Raw genomic sequence first — 19,972 nt, 5'->3', positions numbered from 1 at the left:
ATTTTCAAAATCTAAGTAATGATGAAGGCTAATCTAGATAACACTTGGCACCATGGGGTTGGGACACTTGGAAAAGCAATCATGAGACTCAAATCTCAAATACCAAGTGGCCTAATCTTGTGGCAACAAGTGGTATAAGCATGATGGAGCTTAATCTCAAGATTACACTTGGACAAATCACATGGCACCAAAAGGAAAAAGCAATGATTAGTCATGATTTTGAAGTAGTAAATGGCGAAATGGGATTGGATGAACACTTCTATAAATTAAGGCTTGGTGGGGAAGGGTTTGAATAGAGGAAAACAAGTGTTGAAAGGTCGAAGTGTTGCCGGAAATCAAAGGAGGAAAAGCCTTGATGGGTTTCCCGAGCCAGCATCGTAAAGCGTGTTAAAGGCCACCAAAACCCAGAGGTAAGTACGATTTAAGTTTATAATCCTGTAAAGCACGGAAAAAGAAAGCTATAGGAAAAAACGGGGGTCGAATCGGAGTTAAAACGACCGAGTTATGGCCGAAAGAGTGGTGCAATCTAACTCGGGTGTTTCATACCCCTTGAATATTCGACGTCCCAGGTATATTAGACGTGTCAGGTGATCCAGGTTCCAGTTTGAGCAAGGGCAAAGAGGTGGTGCTTGGCTAGCTTTGGGTTTTGCAGCTAGTTCTGGATTTTATTTCATTATGTACCATTGTAATCCAAATGATGTATTGTAAATAGCGAGTAGGATACTCATGGTTGTAAGAGGTGTGTGTGAGCTGTGAAGCACGAAAATGGCTTTGAGATGTCGTTTTGGTGTTTTTGAACCGTTTCCCGTTTTGAAAATGTGAAAAACGGCCCGAAATGTTTTTTTGGGCCGTTTGTGTAATTTTTGAAAAATTGCGGGCCATTTCGAAATTTAAAAAAATGGGCCAGAAACGCGTTTCCAGCGACAAATCCAAACCTTCAGCAAGCTGTCTTCTTCGTTTTTAGAAGTAGGGATGGTGACAGTTGTCAGAGAATTGGGGGTTTTTAGGCCAGAATTCGTAGACCCAAACTGCGACTTCGTCCCCAAAGACGGCGAGAAAGAACCCAGCTGAGATTGAACAGAGGAAAGAATAGCGGAGCGAATCTGGATCTTGAATTGTTATTCGAACAGAACCATTCAACGACGAGGGTAAGAGGCGAGGCGGTGGCCAGAATGGGGAGAGAGGTGAGGCGATGCGTCTACGGCGAGATAGGCGGCGACAGTGGCAGAACACTCCGGTGAGAGGCGGCATGGGTCTTCTCTTGCTGCTCCAAAATCCTGCAACTTTGATCTGTAACTCTAGGGTTTGCAAGTTGTAACTTAATATTATTTATATCATATAAATTATAAATTAATTTCACATACACCCCTATATTTTTTAAAATTACAGTTTACCCCACTTTTTCGTTTCCTAACTTTTTTGAAAAATGCCATTTTTGTGTTTCCGTTTCGTATCGGAAATGTTTCCCATTTTTGTTTCCGTGCTACCTAGTGTGTGAGTGTCCTACAGTTGTTGTACCTCTAGTGACATGTTTTGTTTTTCTGGAGTATTGAAAGTCATTTGCATTACTTGTGCTTGTGAAGAAAATCTAGTGGAAACCCCCTTTATTAAGCTTACAGGTTCGATCCAGCGCTTTCGTTGATTAAAGGTTTCCAATAGCGCCCGAGGTCATTATTAGCATATAATGAATACCATATTAGCTTGTATTTAGCATCATTATATATTTGAAAAGTGGGGCGTTATAGCTGTGTTGGTTTTTACTCCTATTGGAAAATCCAAGTTGCTGTCTACTGCAGGGTGGGATGAACCAATGGCTGGTTGTGTTCTTAAGGTGGAGACCGATCATGATTGGACAGCTGTTCTAGAAGGTGAGTGTATTGAACTTGAACTCTATCAGGTTACTCTTATTGAAGTTTTTGGCCAAATTACGACTAGGATTGATCTTGGACATTTAAGAACGAGGAAGAAGAAGAGGCCTAAAAAGAAAAAGAAAGGAGGAAAGATAAATCAGATAGAAAAGGTGGGAATTGGATGAAGCAATGGCTACTTGTTGCAAGTTATTGGGGATAAGAACTCTTTCAAGGAGGGGGGAATTATCATGGCCCAAGGAACAATAGAAGGGCATCATTATAATAGGGTTGCAATAGTTTGTTAGGATATTTTTCCCTTTTTGTCTTGTAGCTTATGTGGTTAGAGAGCTTTGTTTGGTAGTTAAGTAAGGCTATATATATATTGCCTCAGCTGTAGGAAGAGGGCATGCTGAAAATGAATTGAATACTCTGTTTCTCTCAAATATTTCTCTCCCTCTCTCTCTCTCTTGGTGATCTCCTCCCTCATCTTCTTGTTGTTCTCTCCTTCCCAACTGATCTCTTCCCCAAGTTCTTCCCTTATTATTCTCGATCTTCCTTTCATACCCTAGCTCATCTCCAAGGTTCATGACACGAAGACAAATATTCAAGAGCATTATCACTACGAAGAACACGAATATGCATATTAAACTGAGTTCTAATTTTAGCACAAAATGTAATGAAGATAGAAAACAATTTTGAATGCTTTTTCATTAAATATAGCCATATAGTTCGAGAAAAATTATCAATAAAGGTTACAAAATAACAAAAACCTTCTTTTGAACTGACACAACTGGGACCCCATACATCCGAATGGACCGCTAAAAAATGCGAACTACCACGTTTATTGACTCTACTCGGGAAAAAACTACGACTATGCTTCCCAAGTTGACAAGACTCACACTCTAAGGAAGAAATACTAGAGAGATTGGGAACCATCTTCTTGAGATTGGGTAGAGATGGGTGCCCCAACCAACAATGGACTTGTAGTGGGGAAGTAGTCGTCGTGCATGCCATTGATGAAGTAGGGGGTGCTAGATAGTAAAGTTCGTAAGACTCAAGCCTCGTGCCAATCGTCTATCTAGTCCTCTAATCCTGAACAAGAACATAATCAAACAAAAATGTTATAGAGCAATTAAGACTACGAGTGAGTTGACTAACAAAAAGTAAATTAAGGGGACACTATGGTAAATGTAAAACGGATGACAATGGTAAAGTAGGAAGGGGTGATGCTATGTCAATACCCGTGACTAAGGCGTAAGAGCCATTAGCCAGTGTAACAGGAGGTAGAGACTTCAAAGTTTGAATATGAGATAGGAGAGAACGATTACCAGACATATGATTAGTGGCACTGGAGTCGAAAATCCATGGGCCAAGAGAAGAGGACTTAGTAAAGCAAGCAGTAGGGTTACCAGTGTGAGTAGGGATGTGATAGGTGAAGTGGCCTGTTGTGTTGCCCGAAACTTAAGGAACTAAGTATACTCCCCCTTGGAGATAGTCACTGGTGAGGAATCACTGGGTGTGATAGATGCTTAACCCTCTGAAACGCTAACAACCATGTTAGCAGTACTGGTTGCTTGAGGTGGACGATCTTATAAGCGATAACACGTCTCTTGAGTGTGACCAAGATGATTACAATAGGAGCATTGGGGCCGAGGATGCCTGTAATACCTGAGAACTTTGGGTAATTGAGAAATGAGTATTTTATTAGAAAAATGGGATTTGAGGAAAATAGGTATTAGAATAGCCCGATAGATTAATCGAATCGACTGCAGGGAGTACCCTGGAGTCGAGATGCCTAAAGAAAATGATATAGTACTGTCGAGTATTTCAAGAAATGATTTATGGCATCAAAAGAAAATGGATTAGAAATAGTTTTCAGTACAGCTAAAAATGTAGCTACGGGATAGGCTGTAAAACTGAATTAATGTAAGGGGTTTCTAGAAAATCAACGGAACCCCGAGAAAGTTCATATTTGGCATGTAGAGCAACCATTCAGTGGTTTTTGGAAGAAACGAATGGGTTTGCGGCCAAAACGAAAATTCGGGCCAAAGTGCAGTTTTTCGAATTGGCTAGATGGAGGTCGAGATGGCGACTTTTTTGAATCTTCAAGGGGGAAATGGAAGTTTTAGGACTTGAGGGATGTATTGGCAATTAGAGAAAGATCAGGGGCTTTGTGAAAATGGGACAAGGCATAAGAGACAAAATTAGGTGGGGCAAAAGTGCAATTTAGCAAAGATGAAGCTGGAAGCAACTTGGCATGGCCGACCAGCAGCTTTTGGTCGCTGACCAAGGCCTACCGACTGTGGGGAATCGAGCCAAATGGGTCGGGGATGCATCAGGGTCGGGTCTGGGCTGACAAGGGAGCTTGGGTTGGCCGGATTTGGAAGCTTTTCGACCAAGTTCTTGGCCGGATTTTGAAAGCTTCAAAAGTCATCATTGCGGTCGGATTTGATGCAATTGGGTCGATCCAAGGGTAGTAGAAGCTTTAGAGGGGTCGGTTTAAGCAGCCTTGAGCGTTTGGAAGCTCGGCGTCGCCTATAAATAAAAGTGGTCGAATGCTTTGAAGAAATTAATTTTGTAAATCCGTGAGTTTGTGAATAAATTGGGAGAATCGGATAAGGGGCTTTTGTTGCCCATGTCTAGAGGAGCAATTCTGGAAATTTTGAGCCATTTTGGTTGAGAGATGAGGGAGATCCAAAGCCTCGTCGAAAAAACGAGCTTCGCCAGAAAATAGCTTCGAGTAGTTTGAAAATGGATCCGTTTGTGGGATTTTAAGCTATTATCCGGTAGAGGGTGAAAAGACGAAGCCATAAGTTCAAACGGGGGGTCAATCGGAGCTCGGATGAGGGAGATATGGCCAAAAAACCAGGCGGGTTGCGAGCTGCTGGCGTGCTGGAGGAAGAAAACGACTGGCGCGTATGGGACACGCACTAGCTGGGCCCCGTGAGTGGGGGCGCTTGGAGCAACTTGTTGGGGTGTGTGAGGGCAAGTCCGGACTCCAAAAATTGTGAAAAAAATTGCTAAATTTCTCTAAAATCAAGCTCTAGAGGCTTGTGCAAAAATATTTGGGTTTGGCCTTCCCAGTGTCTCGGTTTTAGCACCGAACAGCCTTGTTTTGCGTGAAAACGCAGCATCCAGGTAAGTTCAGTAATTTTCTCTTAAAGTTCATAGATTATTATGATTTGTTGTGAAGAAAGATTGGAGAAAATAGTTTGAGAGATATTTATTTGGATTTTTAGAGGCAAAAAAAGGACAAAATAAGGAAATTGTAAGAAAAATAGGTTTTTGATGATTATATGTTAGTTAGGGTGCCTTGACGATTCTCATATGGGATGGGATGTCAACTTATGATGTGGCACTTGAAGTGACAACACTCGGGAAGCATGCCAAGGGAAAATACCCTTTTGCGACTTGGATTCACCCATGTGAATCGTCAAATGGCGGGGTTGAGAGTGGACACCAACCCGGACTGGCAAGTGGCGGGCTGCGAGTAGGCACCACCCTAGATGCCTTGTGCAGTAGTATTGTTTCTGATGTGGACGTGGATTCCCAGGATGGTGTTGATCATCATTTGGCCAGAATTTGTGTTGACGTGTTCCTTAAGCTTCTTAGTGGGAACGTAATGATGACGGGGTGATTCCCGGGGTTCATGCATTGACGTTGCTCCCTTTTAAGCTAGGACTGTGTTTTGCCAATGTGTCGATGTAGTTGTGTTGCCTTTAGAGAGATTGCATTTTCCCTGGTTAGGGTTAAGTGCTGCGTGGGATTCTCTTGGGCCGGGTTTTGTCATGATTTTCTGTTGTTTCATGTCTTGCATACATTCATAAAAATGTTTTTGAATTCTCACTTAGATGATTTAGCATCTAATTGTTGGACTTTTGTCCTGGAATATTCAACGTTCTAGGTGGAGACAGCAGTGCCAAAGGGAAAGGAATTGGTGAGGATTGACGGCAACTTGTAGGTGGATCGTAGCATGTATTTTGGATTATATGCTTTTCATTTTGATGATGTCATGTTAGACGATCGTACGGTTTTGGATATTATGAAGGAAATGATTTCGGTTATGTACCATATCAGGTTTTGATCTAGCTTCCGCATTTGTTTTATGATGATATTACCTGTCTTAGCTTGATGATTTTAGTTTGATGTGCTGAGAAGGTAATCGGGATTGTCGGGAAAGTTATGGATTTAAGTGTTATGTAGTGGAAGTGCATGTCTAAGAAAGTTCTGGCTAAGGAAAGACTTGGTATTTAAGTATGTCCTTTTGTGACCCCCTTCTCTGTTCTGGGAACTTACCTGGTGTACTATATACGTACAGACGCTATATTATATATTTATGAAAAAAAATATATCCCCGAAATCCATGATGATGTTTTCCGCATTTATAACGCCGCTCGGTTGGAGCGGGGTGTTACAATTCCCACCCCCAGGACGACCCCCACGACGACCATGATCAGTCTGGGTAGTAGCAAAGGCTGAGTGATCTCTAGGTACAATAAACATTTGATCACGCTGCTGCTGTTGTTTCTTGATATTTGTATTGAAGGGCATCAACTTGTTAAAATCGGTAATGGAAGCTTGGAGCTTACCCAAATATGTGGTCATATCTAAATCAGCCTGTTGTAAATTGGACAAAGCACCAATCACATCATAAATACGAGTGATGTCACTCGTATATGGCTCACGAGCCCGAGTCCATAGAGCACTACACTCACGAAGAGGTCGAAATATAGGCATCAAGGTCGGTTCAATAATCTACCACAATAAACTTAGAAACTATGCATCCACCTTTCGCTAAAGAGGTTGATCTCCCTCAGGAATAGTTAAAATGGTCTTTGATAAATGATCCTCAAGGCCATATCCAAGAAACCAAATTTCAATTGCAGATGACCAAGTGGAATAATTTTGTCCATTCAACTTCTTCGTGGTAATAACTGGTGTGCCTGAAAAATGGGGAATGGTTACACATGTGGATGTGGTGGAGAGGCTTGTGGATGAAGAGTGTGCTATAGATGAAGACATGATACAAAAAGAACAACCTATTATTTTGGTTGACCATATTTGGAGTAGGCGGATCTGAGCGGGTATAGCTTGCTGTTCTGGCTGACTGGATTTGGAGCAGGTCAAATCTAGTTCAGATTTAGGCAAGATTTGGGTGGAAGATAAATCTGGGCTGGCAGATCTAAAGTAGTGGGTCAAGGAAGATTTGGGTTGAGATCTGGGTCACGAAGAGGAAGGCTGATCTGTTTCAGATCTGGCAGATTTGGTCTAGATCTGTGCTAGGCGAGAAACTTGAAGATCTGGGTGAGAAGCTTGAAGTTTCTTCAAGCTTTAACGACGGTCGGCGATGCACAAGGAAGGCTGATGGTGGAAGGTCGGCGGTCTGCTAGGCAGCGACGAGTGGCGAGGTGGCGAGACGAGTCGGTGGTGTGGCGAGATCAACGGCGAGATCAGCAAACACTAGTGAGACATGGCTGAACAAAAGCGACCGATGTTTGACACGAACACCGATAGAAGGATGTGATCGGCGATGGTTGACAGAGCGACTGACGGTAATGGTGTCGGTTGGCAGGAGCGGCAACGGTGGCAAGAGCGGCGGGATTTAGGGTTAGGGTTTGTCTAGGGCTTTGATACTATGTGAATAAAGTAATGTGTATTCTACCAAAAAGTGTATAAGATAAGAGAATATATATACATACAAGTATTTTAAGCTAATTACATTAATACCCCTTATTTTATTTAACAAAGTTCCTAGAGAAGTCTTCTGGAAGGTTTTAGAGGATGCAATTTAGATTGCTTATGTACACGTTAGTGAAAACATGTATCCAAGCAAAATTTTGTGTTAGGACTTGTGGAGGAGATATGGAGGCTTTTCCAATTACAATTGGATTGCATGGATGAACTCACAAAGCACATCCAAGAAGAATTGCCTTGGTTATATTATTTGTAAACAATATTGTTTTGGTGGATAAGACCAAAGGTGGTGTGAAAAGTAAACTTAATTTATGTAGAGACTGCAGAATTCAAAGGTTTTAAGTTGAGTAGGTTGAAAACTAAATATGTTGAATGTGAATCTAGTAAAATAGAAGTGTGGATGTTGCCATTAAAAGACATGGGGATCAAGTTATCCCAAGAATGGATCAATTTAGTTATCTTGGATCAATTGTTCAAAAATAAATGGAGATTATGGGAAATGTTACTCATAAATCAAGATAGGATGAAAGTGGAGCGAATCCAGCATTTTATGTGATCTAAAATCCCTTTAAAAGACCATATTGGCTGGTGTAGATTTGAATGTTGAGCAGTCACTGCCAACTTATGGAAAATATGAAACTCTGATATGAGGATGTTTTGGTGGATGTGTGTCTATTCAAGAAAAAGACAAAAAAAAAAAAAAAAAAATGAAATGAGATTATATGCAATAACATTTGACTGCCACTTTTTGAAGACAAAATGCGTAAGACGCGATTAAAATGGTTTGAACATGTGAAAAAAAGACTGATAGAGACATTTGTGAAGCAAATTGATGAAATGGAGTAAGTTTGTTGCAGAAGAGGGAGAGGAAGACCATGGAAATTTGGTGAGAAACTCCTAAGCATGACATAGTATATAAGGGCCTTATGTTGCCACGGATAAGAGATTGCAGGTTATTGGGGTTTTAATCCCCACCCATTGGTAGTAACTAGTAAGGCTTGTCAATTTTGTTTTGTTTATTATAGGAAAGAAATTAACCATTTTTTCATTGAGGACATCCCACATATTGAGAATGTTGTAGCGTTTTGTTTATGATTTATATTACAATTATTGTTATCTTCAAAAGTTTTCTTTTGTTGGAATATCATGCATACAAAAAATGTGGTTTTTCATAAAATTACTTGAACGTTAATAAAATGCTAGTTAAATTTATATTTAAATTGTTTACTTGTCCTTTATGTTAAAATTATATACTGGAAAAATATGCATCTATTATTGAGCTTATACAATCATTTATATAGGCTTCAGTTTTATATTTCCAGACATGTTAACAGTTAATTTTTTATTGTTTCTCTTGCATTTCATAACGTCCCAAATATTTCCATTTGCAAGTTTACAGAGAAAACATATTGAAATGACATTTGGCTCTTTGTTCTGTGCTAGTATCACCATAGTTGTAATTGCCAAATTTGGAATGGATTTTCTGTGGTTTCTCTACATTTAAGCATCTGAATATCCGACCATGAGCAAATAAATGCATGAGAGAAAAGCAGTGGCTTGTGATTGTGATAACTGCTTAGAGAAAAACAATAGAACAGAAACAGTTGAGAGATACCTATCTGATGATTTTATCACTTCAGGAAAAAGAAAAAGCCAAACCCAAATTGTGCCACATTTCACATTTGGGTTCACCTTTCACATGGATATAGATCTATATCTATATACATAGAAAGGGAAACTTTTTAAATTTTTTTCCTAATAGAATCGGTAGGATACTTAAATTTCTTCTTTTTAGGGAAAATTGTAATCCTCACATGGGAAACCATTAGTTACACATGCATGCATCCAGCATCAGTTGGTTTTTTTATGCATAAATGTAAACTTTGCAAGGATGGGATCCTCATAATTTGATGGTCGTGTTTTTGTTCATGTCCAGATTACTTTCTTAATGCGCATTATAACTGCCCACTAATGATGTTTCTTGCCATTCTTTTTTCCACAGCATGACCAAATTGTTTCTGGTATAGATTGGAGTGCAAGGTCAAACAGATTAGTAACTGTATCTCATGATCGGAATTCGTGAGTGCCATGTTAAACTTGAAATTTGTACAGATCTTTCTTGGTTAAGCATACCCTCTCTCTATCATTGCCTGACTATGTGTGTCATTTTGTCTTTTACCCTCCCTCTTTACCAAAAACAAGAAGATTTTTAGTTCTTTGAGTTTATATTATATTCCTTTACTTCTAGATATGTTTGGAACCAAGAAGGAGAGGAATGGGTGCCAACCTTAGTTATTCTAAGGCTTAATCGAGCAGCACTTTGTGTTCAGTGGAGTCCAAGAGGTACTGGTGTAATCTTTACTTCGCTTGTGAGGCTTCAAATTGCAGAATATAATGATCTTTTCTATTTCTCCCCATTTCTCCTTTTTACAGTAGTTTTTTTTACTTGCCAGTATAACCTACATGGGTTATGCTTGATGCAGTGTTTCTAGTTGGGGCAATCAACTTCCTTTACTATTTTATCTTGTCTTTTCTGATGTGTTATGTGTCACTATGCTATCTGGAGATGCCTGAGCTCAAGAAACTGAAAGAAATTTGCTTTATGAATTGAGTTATAAGAATTAGCAAATCTATGATTTCCTTACTGCTATTATGCCCAGTATTTTCCTTTGATTCAAGGAATTTCACTGGTAATTGGCCATATTTAGGAGAAATGGAAGAAACTGGTAATGTATAGGCCTTTCTGTGATTTTCTTCTTGTTATTTTCCTCAACGAGTTCCATAGCTTCATGGAATTTTATCTGCTGAGAATTGGCCATGTTTATGTGAAATTGTGGAAGTGCAAAAAACTGTTACTGTAAAATGATATGCAAAACTAAAAATAGGAAGTTACAAGCATGCACACAAGTCCAAGTTTTATGTAATCATCAAAAAGGGAAGAGAAAAAAAATGGGAGATTTTGTTTCCAGTTCTGCTATTTTCTTCTTGTTATTCCTCAGCAGCTTCCTTAGCTGCTAGGAATTTTAGTGTGACTTCTGTTGATGCTTGGACATTTTTTCTTTGTTTTGGGGGGGGGGGGGGGGGGGGGTATTGTGGAAGTGGAAGAAACTATTACTGGGAAATGATATAGGAAACTGAGTTAGGGTATTACACACATACACAAATAGATTGGCAAGCTGGAATTCATGTAGCTGACCTCATGTATTGGGATTAAGTCTTGAAATGCTATTTTTGTTGTAGATTGTGTTGTTTCTAACATACCCTGAAGGCTATTGATTTGATGGGACAAATATTTTTATTCTAAAATTTGACAAACAAAACAAATATATATTCTTGTGATTTATTGTATTAAGGTTATGCAATAGTTACAGAGGGTGGAAGGAAGGAATGGTATTTACACCAAGTACTTCTTGATTCTGCGTAGAATGATTGAAATCTGAACAAACTATGGAATGCCAACTCCATGAATAAACTACAAGTTTCAGTTTCCATATTATTTAGGTCTTTCATTAGTTAGGTGCCTAAAGAATGAGGAGCAGTGGCATCATATTTCTAATAAAACATTGGAACCTCAAAGTGAGAAGAGAGAAAACTATGGGACCCATCCTAGCGAAATAACATGTTGGAAGAATCTGAGGCATGAAACGTGGCATACATGGCACGGATTGAACTCCTAGATTAAGGAGTTCTGGAAGATAATGCTAGCTAAAATCTAAGAATGTTTTTAGATATTTCTCATGTGTATTTGTAGTTTAAATGTATATTATCTACTGCTATAAAGTAGGAGAGATTTTAGGAGATATCTTAGGAGAGATTGTAGGACTTTTGCTGTATAAATTTCTCACTAAAGTTGATGTATGATTGACAGGTGAAAGATTGATTTTACCCTAGCTATTTCTTCATGGTATCAGAGCCATCTCATGTGGCGCCTGATTTTTTCCGTTAATCCATCTCAAGAAGTCGAATTAATACTCTGAGATGGCAAACGACTCCAACAGTGAGGTGACCACCTCTAATCCTTCTCTGGTGAGGACTTTTCGTTTGGTTCCACCTCTCTCAACAGGCTTAGACAATCATTCTCTCCAAATTACACAACCCAAACTGAATAGAACTAATTTCTGAGAATGGTTCCAATCAATCTTGTTGGTTGTTAGAGACAAAGGCAAGGAAGGCTACCTAACTGGAGATACAGCAAGGCCAAGTTCAGAATCTGCTTCTTCAAGCGTATGGGAGGTTGAGAATGCCATTGTTATGGCTTGGTTAGTTAATTCAATGGAGCCTAAAATCGGTAGGACATATCTCTTCTACAAAACGGCTTGTGAGATATGGCAGGCTATCCAAGAAATATACTTTGACTTCGAAAACACTGCTCAATGTTTTCAAGTTCGATCTCTCATTCGAAACACAAAACAAGGTACAAACTCGGTCACTGAATATTTTAATATTCTAACAGCTTTGTGGCAAGAGATGGATCTCTTCTATAAGATTAAATGGGACTGCACAATAGATGGTAAAAAATATGGTAAGATGATGGAGAAGGAGAGAGTGTTTGATTTCCTTCATGGATTAAACTCAGAGTTAGATGAAGTTAGGGGTCGGCTGCTAGGGATGAAACCTTTTCCAACCATCAGGGAAGTATTTGCTGAGTTAGGAGGGAAGAAAGTAGGAAGAAAGTCATGTTCTCGGAGTTGGGACACTCTTCTAATGAAGTATATTCCCCTGTATCAACCTTAAATACTTTTAAGGGAAAGACTCCTTTATCTTCTAGGGGGGAGACTACAAGAGAAAAACAATGGTGTGACCACTGTAACCGGCCCTATCATACACAAGAGACATGCTGGAAAATCCATGGAAAACCAACTAACTGGAAGCCTAAGAATCAAAGAAGAGGGGGACAAGCTGGAGGCCAATCAGTCTATATGGTGGAAGTTGAGAAAGGGAATCCAACACCTCTTACCATCACAACAACTCAACTAGAAGTATTACAACAACTTCTCAACCAAACAAAGGTGACTAAATTAGAGAATGCAGAAAATTCTACTCCTACGGTTTCTTTGGCCACAAAAGGTAATATTGCCTATCCTCTTATATCTCAAAGAATACCTACCAGCAGTTGGATCATAGACATTGGTGCCTTAGATCACATGATAGGTTCTCTAAATTTATTGTCCAATTTTGAATCATGTGATAAACTTATAAGTGTCTCTATAGCTGATGGTACAATATCCTTTGCAAAAGGAAAAGGAACAGTTGTGGTTGGAGGATTAATACTTAAATCAGTCCTTTATGTCCCAAACTTGTAGTGTACTTTAATACCAGTAAGTAGATTTACAACTGACAGGGACTGTAGTGTGATATTCTCTAAAAATTTTTGTGTTTTTCAAGATCTATTCTCGGGGAAGATGATTGGTAGTGTTGAGATGAAAGGAGGGCTCTATCAAACGCCGAGCCATGATCATTCTATTGATTCTAGGACTTGGTTTTTTTATTCTTTAGCTCTTGTTTCAGATTCAGACATTATGTTATGGCATAAGCGGTTAGGACACCTAAGTTTTGAATATCTTAAACTCTTGTATCCTTCTTTATCGAGCAATAAAATTCACAATTATTCTTGTGAATAGTGTATTCTTGCAAAACAGACCAGGATACCTTATCCTAATTATTTTTATACTTCCTCCACACCTTTTCACCTAGTTCATAGTGATATTTGGGGGCCTTCTTGAACCACAACCCTCACCAATACACGATGGTTTATCACCTTTATTGATGACCAGATAAGGGTTTGCTGGGTTTTTTGATGAAAGAAAAATCTGAAGCCTTTTCCATATTCAAAAGGTTTCATTATATGGTGCAGAATGTGTTTCAATCCTCAATTCATGTTTTGAGAACTGATAATGGCAGGGAATACTTTTCTAATGAATTCAACACATACTTAATTGAGCATGGTATCATTCACTAAAGCTCATGTCCTTATAACCTTCAACAAAATGGAATTGCTGAAAGTAAGAATCGTTATCTGCTTGAAACAGCTAGAGCAATGATGTTTTCTATTTCCGTTCCAAATTCATATTGGGGGAAGCCGTTTTGACCTCTACCTATCTTATCAATCACCTACCTTCCAAAATCCTAAAGTTTGGGACCCCTTTGGTTGTCCTTCTTGATGTTTTTCCTCATCATGCTAGAGTTTTAAACTCTCTCACTCGTCGTGTGTTTGGATGTACTGTTTTTGTTCACCAAAATCCATCCACTCCATCGAAACTCGATCCTAAGGCCATCAAATGCATTTTTGTGGGCTACTCTCCAACACAAGAAGGATACAAATGCTACAATCCTAGTACCCACAAATTTGTTGTTTCCTATGATGTTTCTTTTCTTGAAAACCAGCCTTTCTTTCAGCCTCACTCTCAACTAGCCCATGTTCCAGAAACAACCACTAGTTGGAATTCTCTATTTTTGGATACAACTCCTTTTCTTTCTCTTCCTACTGCTAATCCTAATCATGTGCCTAAATTTGATCAAGGGGGAGAACATAAGAGAGACCAAGCCCATAAGAGTGATCAAATTCAAGCTGAACCACTCTTATTGGTGTATTCAAGGCGGCCTTGTGACCCTCAACATCAACAGCAACCCATGTCATCTGAACCAAGGGTAAGTCCAAAAAAGGCAAAGGAAAAGGAGGTTGATATTACTAACAGGGGGAATAGAGATGAAGTATAGCAGGAGCATGAGCTGGAATATGACTAGATGTTCCCATTGCTTGGAGGAAAGGAGTCAAATCATGCACCAAGTGTCCTAAGTATCCTAGTTCAAAATTTTTGGGATATACAAAGTTGTCTCCTAAATTCCAGGCATTCATAGAAAATGTTGATGATGAGGCAATTCCTAAAGATATCTACAGTGCACTGCAAGAGGAAAAATGGAGGAAAGCAGTTATGGAAGAAATGCTAGCCCTGGAAAAGAATGGTACTTGGGAAATAATGGATCTTTCATATGGAAAACACACAGTTGGCAACAAGTGGGTGTTCAGCATAAAATACAACTCAGATGGGAAAGTGGATAGATACAAAGTAAGGCTTGTAGCTCAAGGTTTTACCCAAACAGAAGGCCTTGACTATGAGGAAACATTTGCACCGGTGGCCAAACGTAACTCTATCCGTGTATTATTGTCATTGGCAGTCAATTTGGACTGGAGACTCCATCAACTAGACATAAAAAATGCCTTATTGAATGGCGAGTTGGAAGAAGAAGTCTACATGTGAATTCCCCCTGGTTTTGAAAGAAAAGATACAAGAGGAAAGGTATGTAGATTGGAAAAATCCTTGTATGGCCTAAAGCAATCTCCTAGGGCATGGTTCAAGAGGTTTAGTGACACACTAAACCACCTAGGATACAAACAAGGGCAAGCGGATCACATTCTCTTCACAAAAGTTGATAGCAAGGGTAAGAAAACAATTCTAATAGTCTATGTAGATGATATAATCATCCAGAGACAATGATCAAGAGATAGAAAGATTGAAGTAGCAACTGAAAGTAGCATTTGACGTAAAAGACTTGGGAGAGAGGAGATATTTCTTGGGGATTGAAGTAGTAAGAAGCAGCGAGGGTATTTTCATATCTTAAAGAAAATACACTCTTGATATGCTAAAAGAGACATGAAAGCTTGGTTGTAAGCCTACAAGCACTCCATTAGAATCTGACTGGAAAAACAGAAAAGAGGACAATGAGGAACAACCAGTGGAGATTGGAAGGTATCAACGTTTGGTGGGGAAATTGATTTATCTTTCACATACACGTCAATATATTGTATATGCAGTAAGTATAATTAGCCAATTCATGCATTCCCCAATCGAAAGACACCTAGAAGCTGCCTACGATATCCTGAGGTATTTAAAGGAGACTCTCAGGAAGGGAATTCTATTTAAGAAAAGCAAGGATAGAGGAATAAGAAGCTTTGCAGATGCAGATTGGGCTGGATCCATTGAGGATAACAAGTCTATATCAGGGTATTGCACTAAGTTTTGGGGGAATTTGGTCACATGGAGAAGCAAGATACAACAAGTTGTCTCTCGTAGAAGTGCTGAGGCCTAGTATAGAGCCATTGCATAGTGCATTTGTGAGGTAATTTGGGTGGAAAGGTTCATGGAAGACTTATCTATTCCTATAACTAGACCTAAAGTACTTTATAGTGATAGTAAATCAGCTATAAGTATAGTAAATAATCCAGTTTAACATGACCGGATGAAACATGTTCGAATTGACAGGCATTTTGTCAAGGGAGAGTTGGAAAATGGAGACATAAACTTGACTTATGTTCCCACCAAAGATCAAGAAGCAGACATCTTGACCAAAACAATGCAAAAGTAGGGTTTTGAAGTGATTAGAAGCAAGTTGGGAATAATTGACATCTATTCACCAGCTTGAGGGGGAGTGTTGGAAGAATCCGAGGTGTGAAAAATGGCATGGATTAAACTCCTAGATTAAGGAGTTTCGGAAGATAATGCTAGATAAAATGTAGGAATGTTTTTAGATATTTCTCATGTATATTTGTAGTTTAAATGTATATTATCTACTGTTGTAAAGCAGGAGAGATTTTAGGAGATATCTTAAGAGAGACTGTAGGAGATTTTTTAGGACTTTTGCTATATAAATTTCTCCCTAAAGCTGATGTATGATTGACGGGTGAAAGATTGATTTTACCCTGGCTATTTCTTCACAACAAGATTCACAATTGATGGGCATTGAAGACTTAATTCCAGTATGACATTGTTGAACTCAGTTTGTTACTCTTTTAACATGAAGAATTCTGATTTTCCTTAATTACTGTTTTCCCCCCCTTTCCCTTAAGATCTACAACTGATTGCCTAGTGGTCGTCCCTGTTAATTAGCTTGGTAAGAAAGCTTAGTTTTTAACTGCAGCTGTTACTACTACATGGTAGTGTTTTCAACTTTTAGTTGTATCAGAAATTGATATTAGAGCTGAGTTACTTCTTGTAAATTTTCATCTTTGAATGCATGTGTCATTGATCAGAATAAATGTATTAGTATCTTCAGTTGCCTCCTAATGTCTCTCTCGGTTAGGACGCGGATGTCTCTCTCGCAGCCGTCGGTCACCCTCTCGTGATCGTCGGCCATCTCTCGTCCGTCGGCCGGTGGTCATCTTTCTCGTGTCTGTCGGCCATATCTCTCGCTACTGTCACCATCCTTTTCCGTTGGTCGATATCACTTCGCGTTCGACGACCATCTCTTCTCGTGTGTGTTGGCCATCCTCTCTCACTTGCGACCATTGGCCATCTATCATGCGTTCATTGTCCGTCTCTCTCGCTGCCAATTTACCTTCTCCTTCCTGTTCGTCAGCCATCTCTTTCATCGCGTCTGTTTTTTCATCATGTCTGTTTCTCTGGTGCTTGCTATTCATTCCTCTGCGATCAGGCGGCCTGTCAGTCCCAATGGGGAGGGTAGTTCCGCAATCAGTCGAGTGGAGGAGCAAACTAAAGACATTGTTTGTTGATAACATTGGTCTGAATTCGTCAAGGGGATCCCTATACAAGCTATTCTCAGATTTTGTCTGCGTTATGGACGTGTTCATTCCTAGTAAAGTAAGGCCAGGAATAGACCACCAGTTTGGATTCGTGCAGTACAAGTCAGATACGGAGGCTGAAAGGGCGGTTAAGGCTAGAAATGGTAGACTGCTGGATGGAAGATGGTTGTTCATCAAATGGGCAGACTATGTCCAAGTTGGTACTGGAAAGGGTAGAGGCATGGGTGTGAGAGGGGGGTCATCCTCACTCGGTCATCACTCAGATACCATCAATCGATTTTTTGCAGACGTGGTTAGGCAGAGGGGTGATGATTCAGTCCTGTGTGTGCATTCGGGAGGGGTGCCTCTCATGCACTCTTCCCTAAATTTGTCAATCGACGCTAGTTTGGAGGGCTGGTTGCAATCTTGCTCTGTTGGGCACGTTCGGTCTAGGGTATTTGCTGATTTCCTAAGTGGAAGGCATCAATGCTGGGACATTTCATGTGGCCTTAGGCTGATGGGGGGGAAGAGTTTCCTTATTGTATTTCCAAGCCCTGAAGCTAAGAGGTCCTGCCTATTGGAGAATTCTAAGTGGTTTGAGCATTGGTTTGAACGAGTTTCTGATTGTGATAAGCTATGTGTGACCGATGAGAGGCTCTCGTGGATAAAAGGCCGGGGCCTTGCAGTGGCTTCCTGGATAGAGGAAAACTTCAAGTCGCTGGTTGCCTTATGGGGGGATTTCATTATAATGCACTCGGACTCCAAAGAAAAGAGGTTGCTGGATGTTGCTCAATTTTTGGTTGTAACAAGGCATTCAATGATTAGAGACGACCAGGTGTCGATATTTGTGGATGGTAGGGAATTTATCGTGCATTATGAGGAGGAATCTGCTGTGTGGAATAATTGGGACAAAATCAACCATCATTTTTTGGGCCTTTCGGTGAAGTCTTTGCATGCCCATGTAGAGTTTCCAATTCTTGACATTCCAGGTGGCGGGAAGTTGGTGGGTAATGTGGAGGGTGGATCCACTTCCTTTGAAGCTGCGGGGTGCTCCTTGGAAAACCCTGGTTGGAGTCAAAGAGAGGTGGGTGAGGAGGACGAACAGGTGGGAACTGCTCGTGTTAAAACTCTGGTTGGAGTCAAAGCGGTAATGGAAAGATTTCTTGCTGATTTGAATAGCCAGATGCCTAGGGGGATTGATGAGTATAACCTTCAAGCAATGGCCACCTTGGATGGTCCTGCTTGCAAGTTGGATGAACCCCTTGGATGCAAGCTCAGCTCCATGCAAGGGTGTAGGGAGGTGGGCTCTGGCGAGGAGGCTCAAGCTATTGGAGGTCAAGTTTCTGCAGCGGGGGTGAAGGTCTCGTCCCCGGGGGCCAATGGTGAAGCTGACGAAGAGGTTGCTCCTCCTGGCAGGGATCCCCATCCCTTTGTAGGGGGTCCAAGGGAGCTGGTTCTTCCATCCCCTTAGATGGAGAATGTTTCAGGTGCTCTTCCCAAGAAGGCTCGGAGAAGGAATGACTTGAGGTTTATGTACTCCAAAAAGAAGAAGAAACCAGGAGTGGGTGCTCCTTTTTGCGATCAGGGTGGTTCTGATTAGACTGAGAAAGAAAGGAATCAGTCCCATGATGGGGTACCTTTGCATCCTTATGCAAATGCGATGGAAACTCTGAACTTGGGAAAGGCCTTGGGGCTACAAGCTAATGAAAATGAGGAAGAATTGATTCAAGCGCTGGTAACTTGGGATATAGAGGATATGGAGGCTTGGGTGCAGGAGAAGGGGAGGGACGCTGTCTAATGAAGATTCTGTCTTGGAATATTCGGGGATTGAGGGCGGACTTGAAAAAACGGTCAATCCATAGGCTGGTTCGAAGGAGGGGCATAGAGTTCGTTGCGATTTTGGAGTGCAAGTTGGCTTTAGTTTCGAGGAGGGGGGGGGGGGGGGGGGGAGGTGAAGAAGAAGATGTCCGGGTTCTCAGATTTTGGGTGGTGTCTTGCTGAGGCAGAGAACTTGTCGGGGGGTATCTTGGCTATTTGGAATAATGATAGGATAGAAGTTCATCAGCAGTTGAAGTTCGGGGCATGGGTTGCAGTTGATTGTACTTGGAGGTGCTTGGGGGTTAGATGCATGTTGGTGGTAGTCTATGCTCCCACGGATGTTGGGGTTCGGGGAGAGGTATGGTCCCAAATCCTGGGGTTTTTGCAGAGCTGCAGCTTGCCTCTGTGTATTTTTGGGGATTTCAACGAAGTGCTTAGAAGAGAAGAGAGGTTAAGTGGGTTGTTCTCGGTAAGGGGCATGAGTGATTTTATTGGCTTTGTTGACGGTGCTGCTCTAATAGAAGTTCCTCTGGCGGGGAGGCTGTTTACTTGGGCTAACAGCGTTAGTGCTAGCAAAATTGATAGATGTCTCATCTCCTCCGAGTGGCTGATGGCTTTCCCAGATTATAGACTATGGGGGCTGCCAAGGGGCATGTCTGATCATTGCCCGTTGGTTCTTGAGGCTGGTACAGTGAATTGGGGCCCTAGGCCTTTTAGATTCTTTGACTATTGGCTTATGGTCCCGGGGTTTGGGAAGATGGTGGAGGCTTGGTGGTCCTCCTAGGCTTCTAAGTTTGTGGGTTCTTGCTATTTTGTGGATAAGCTGGAGGATCTGCGTTGTATGTTAAAGTAATGGAACAAGTCCTCAGGGGGTAATCTTCCGAAGCAAATAGAAGCGATTGAGATTGACATTGATAAGGTTGACCTGGAGCTGGAATTAGATCCTTCCAATTTAGGCCTAAAATGTAGGAGGCGGTTTTTGCAAGCTGAGCTTTGGAGGTCCTCTAGGCTCAATGAATCTTACTGGCGTCAGCAATCCAGAATCACCTGGCTTCGCGAAGGGGATAAGAACACTAAATTCTTTCACTTGTTG

General features: G+C 40.7%; 1 protein-coding gene across 6 annotated transcripts in view; it reads left to right on the top strand.

Moving 5' to 3' along the window:
* Positions 1-19,972, top strand: part of LOC127792223 (actin-related protein 2/3 complex subunit 1A) — a 129,136-nt gene that overhangs the window by 44,407 nt on the left and 64,757 nt on the right. For all 6 annotated transcript variants that reach the window (XM_052322663.1, XM_052322666.1, XM_052322664.1 and 3 more), the window contains 2 exons: positions 9,547-9,623; positions 9,793-9,887. In XM_052322663.1, coding sequence (XP_052178623.1) covers positions 9,547-9,623; positions 9,793-9,887 — 172 coding nt within the window. The remainder of the gene's footprint in view (positions 1-9,546; positions 9,624-9,792; positions 9,888-19,972) is intronic.

The sequence above is a fragment of the Diospyros lotus genome, chromosome 15, assembly GCF_014633365.1.
Source record: "Diospyros lotus cultivar Yz01 chromosome 15, ASM1463336v1, whole genome shotgun sequence".
NCBI lineage: Eukaryota > Viridiplantae > Streptophyta > Magnoliopsida > Ericales > Ebenaceae > Diospyros > Diospyros lotus.
The sequence above is the reverse complement of the archived record's forward strand: the minus strand, read 5'-3'. Positions and strand labels throughout refer to the sequence as shown.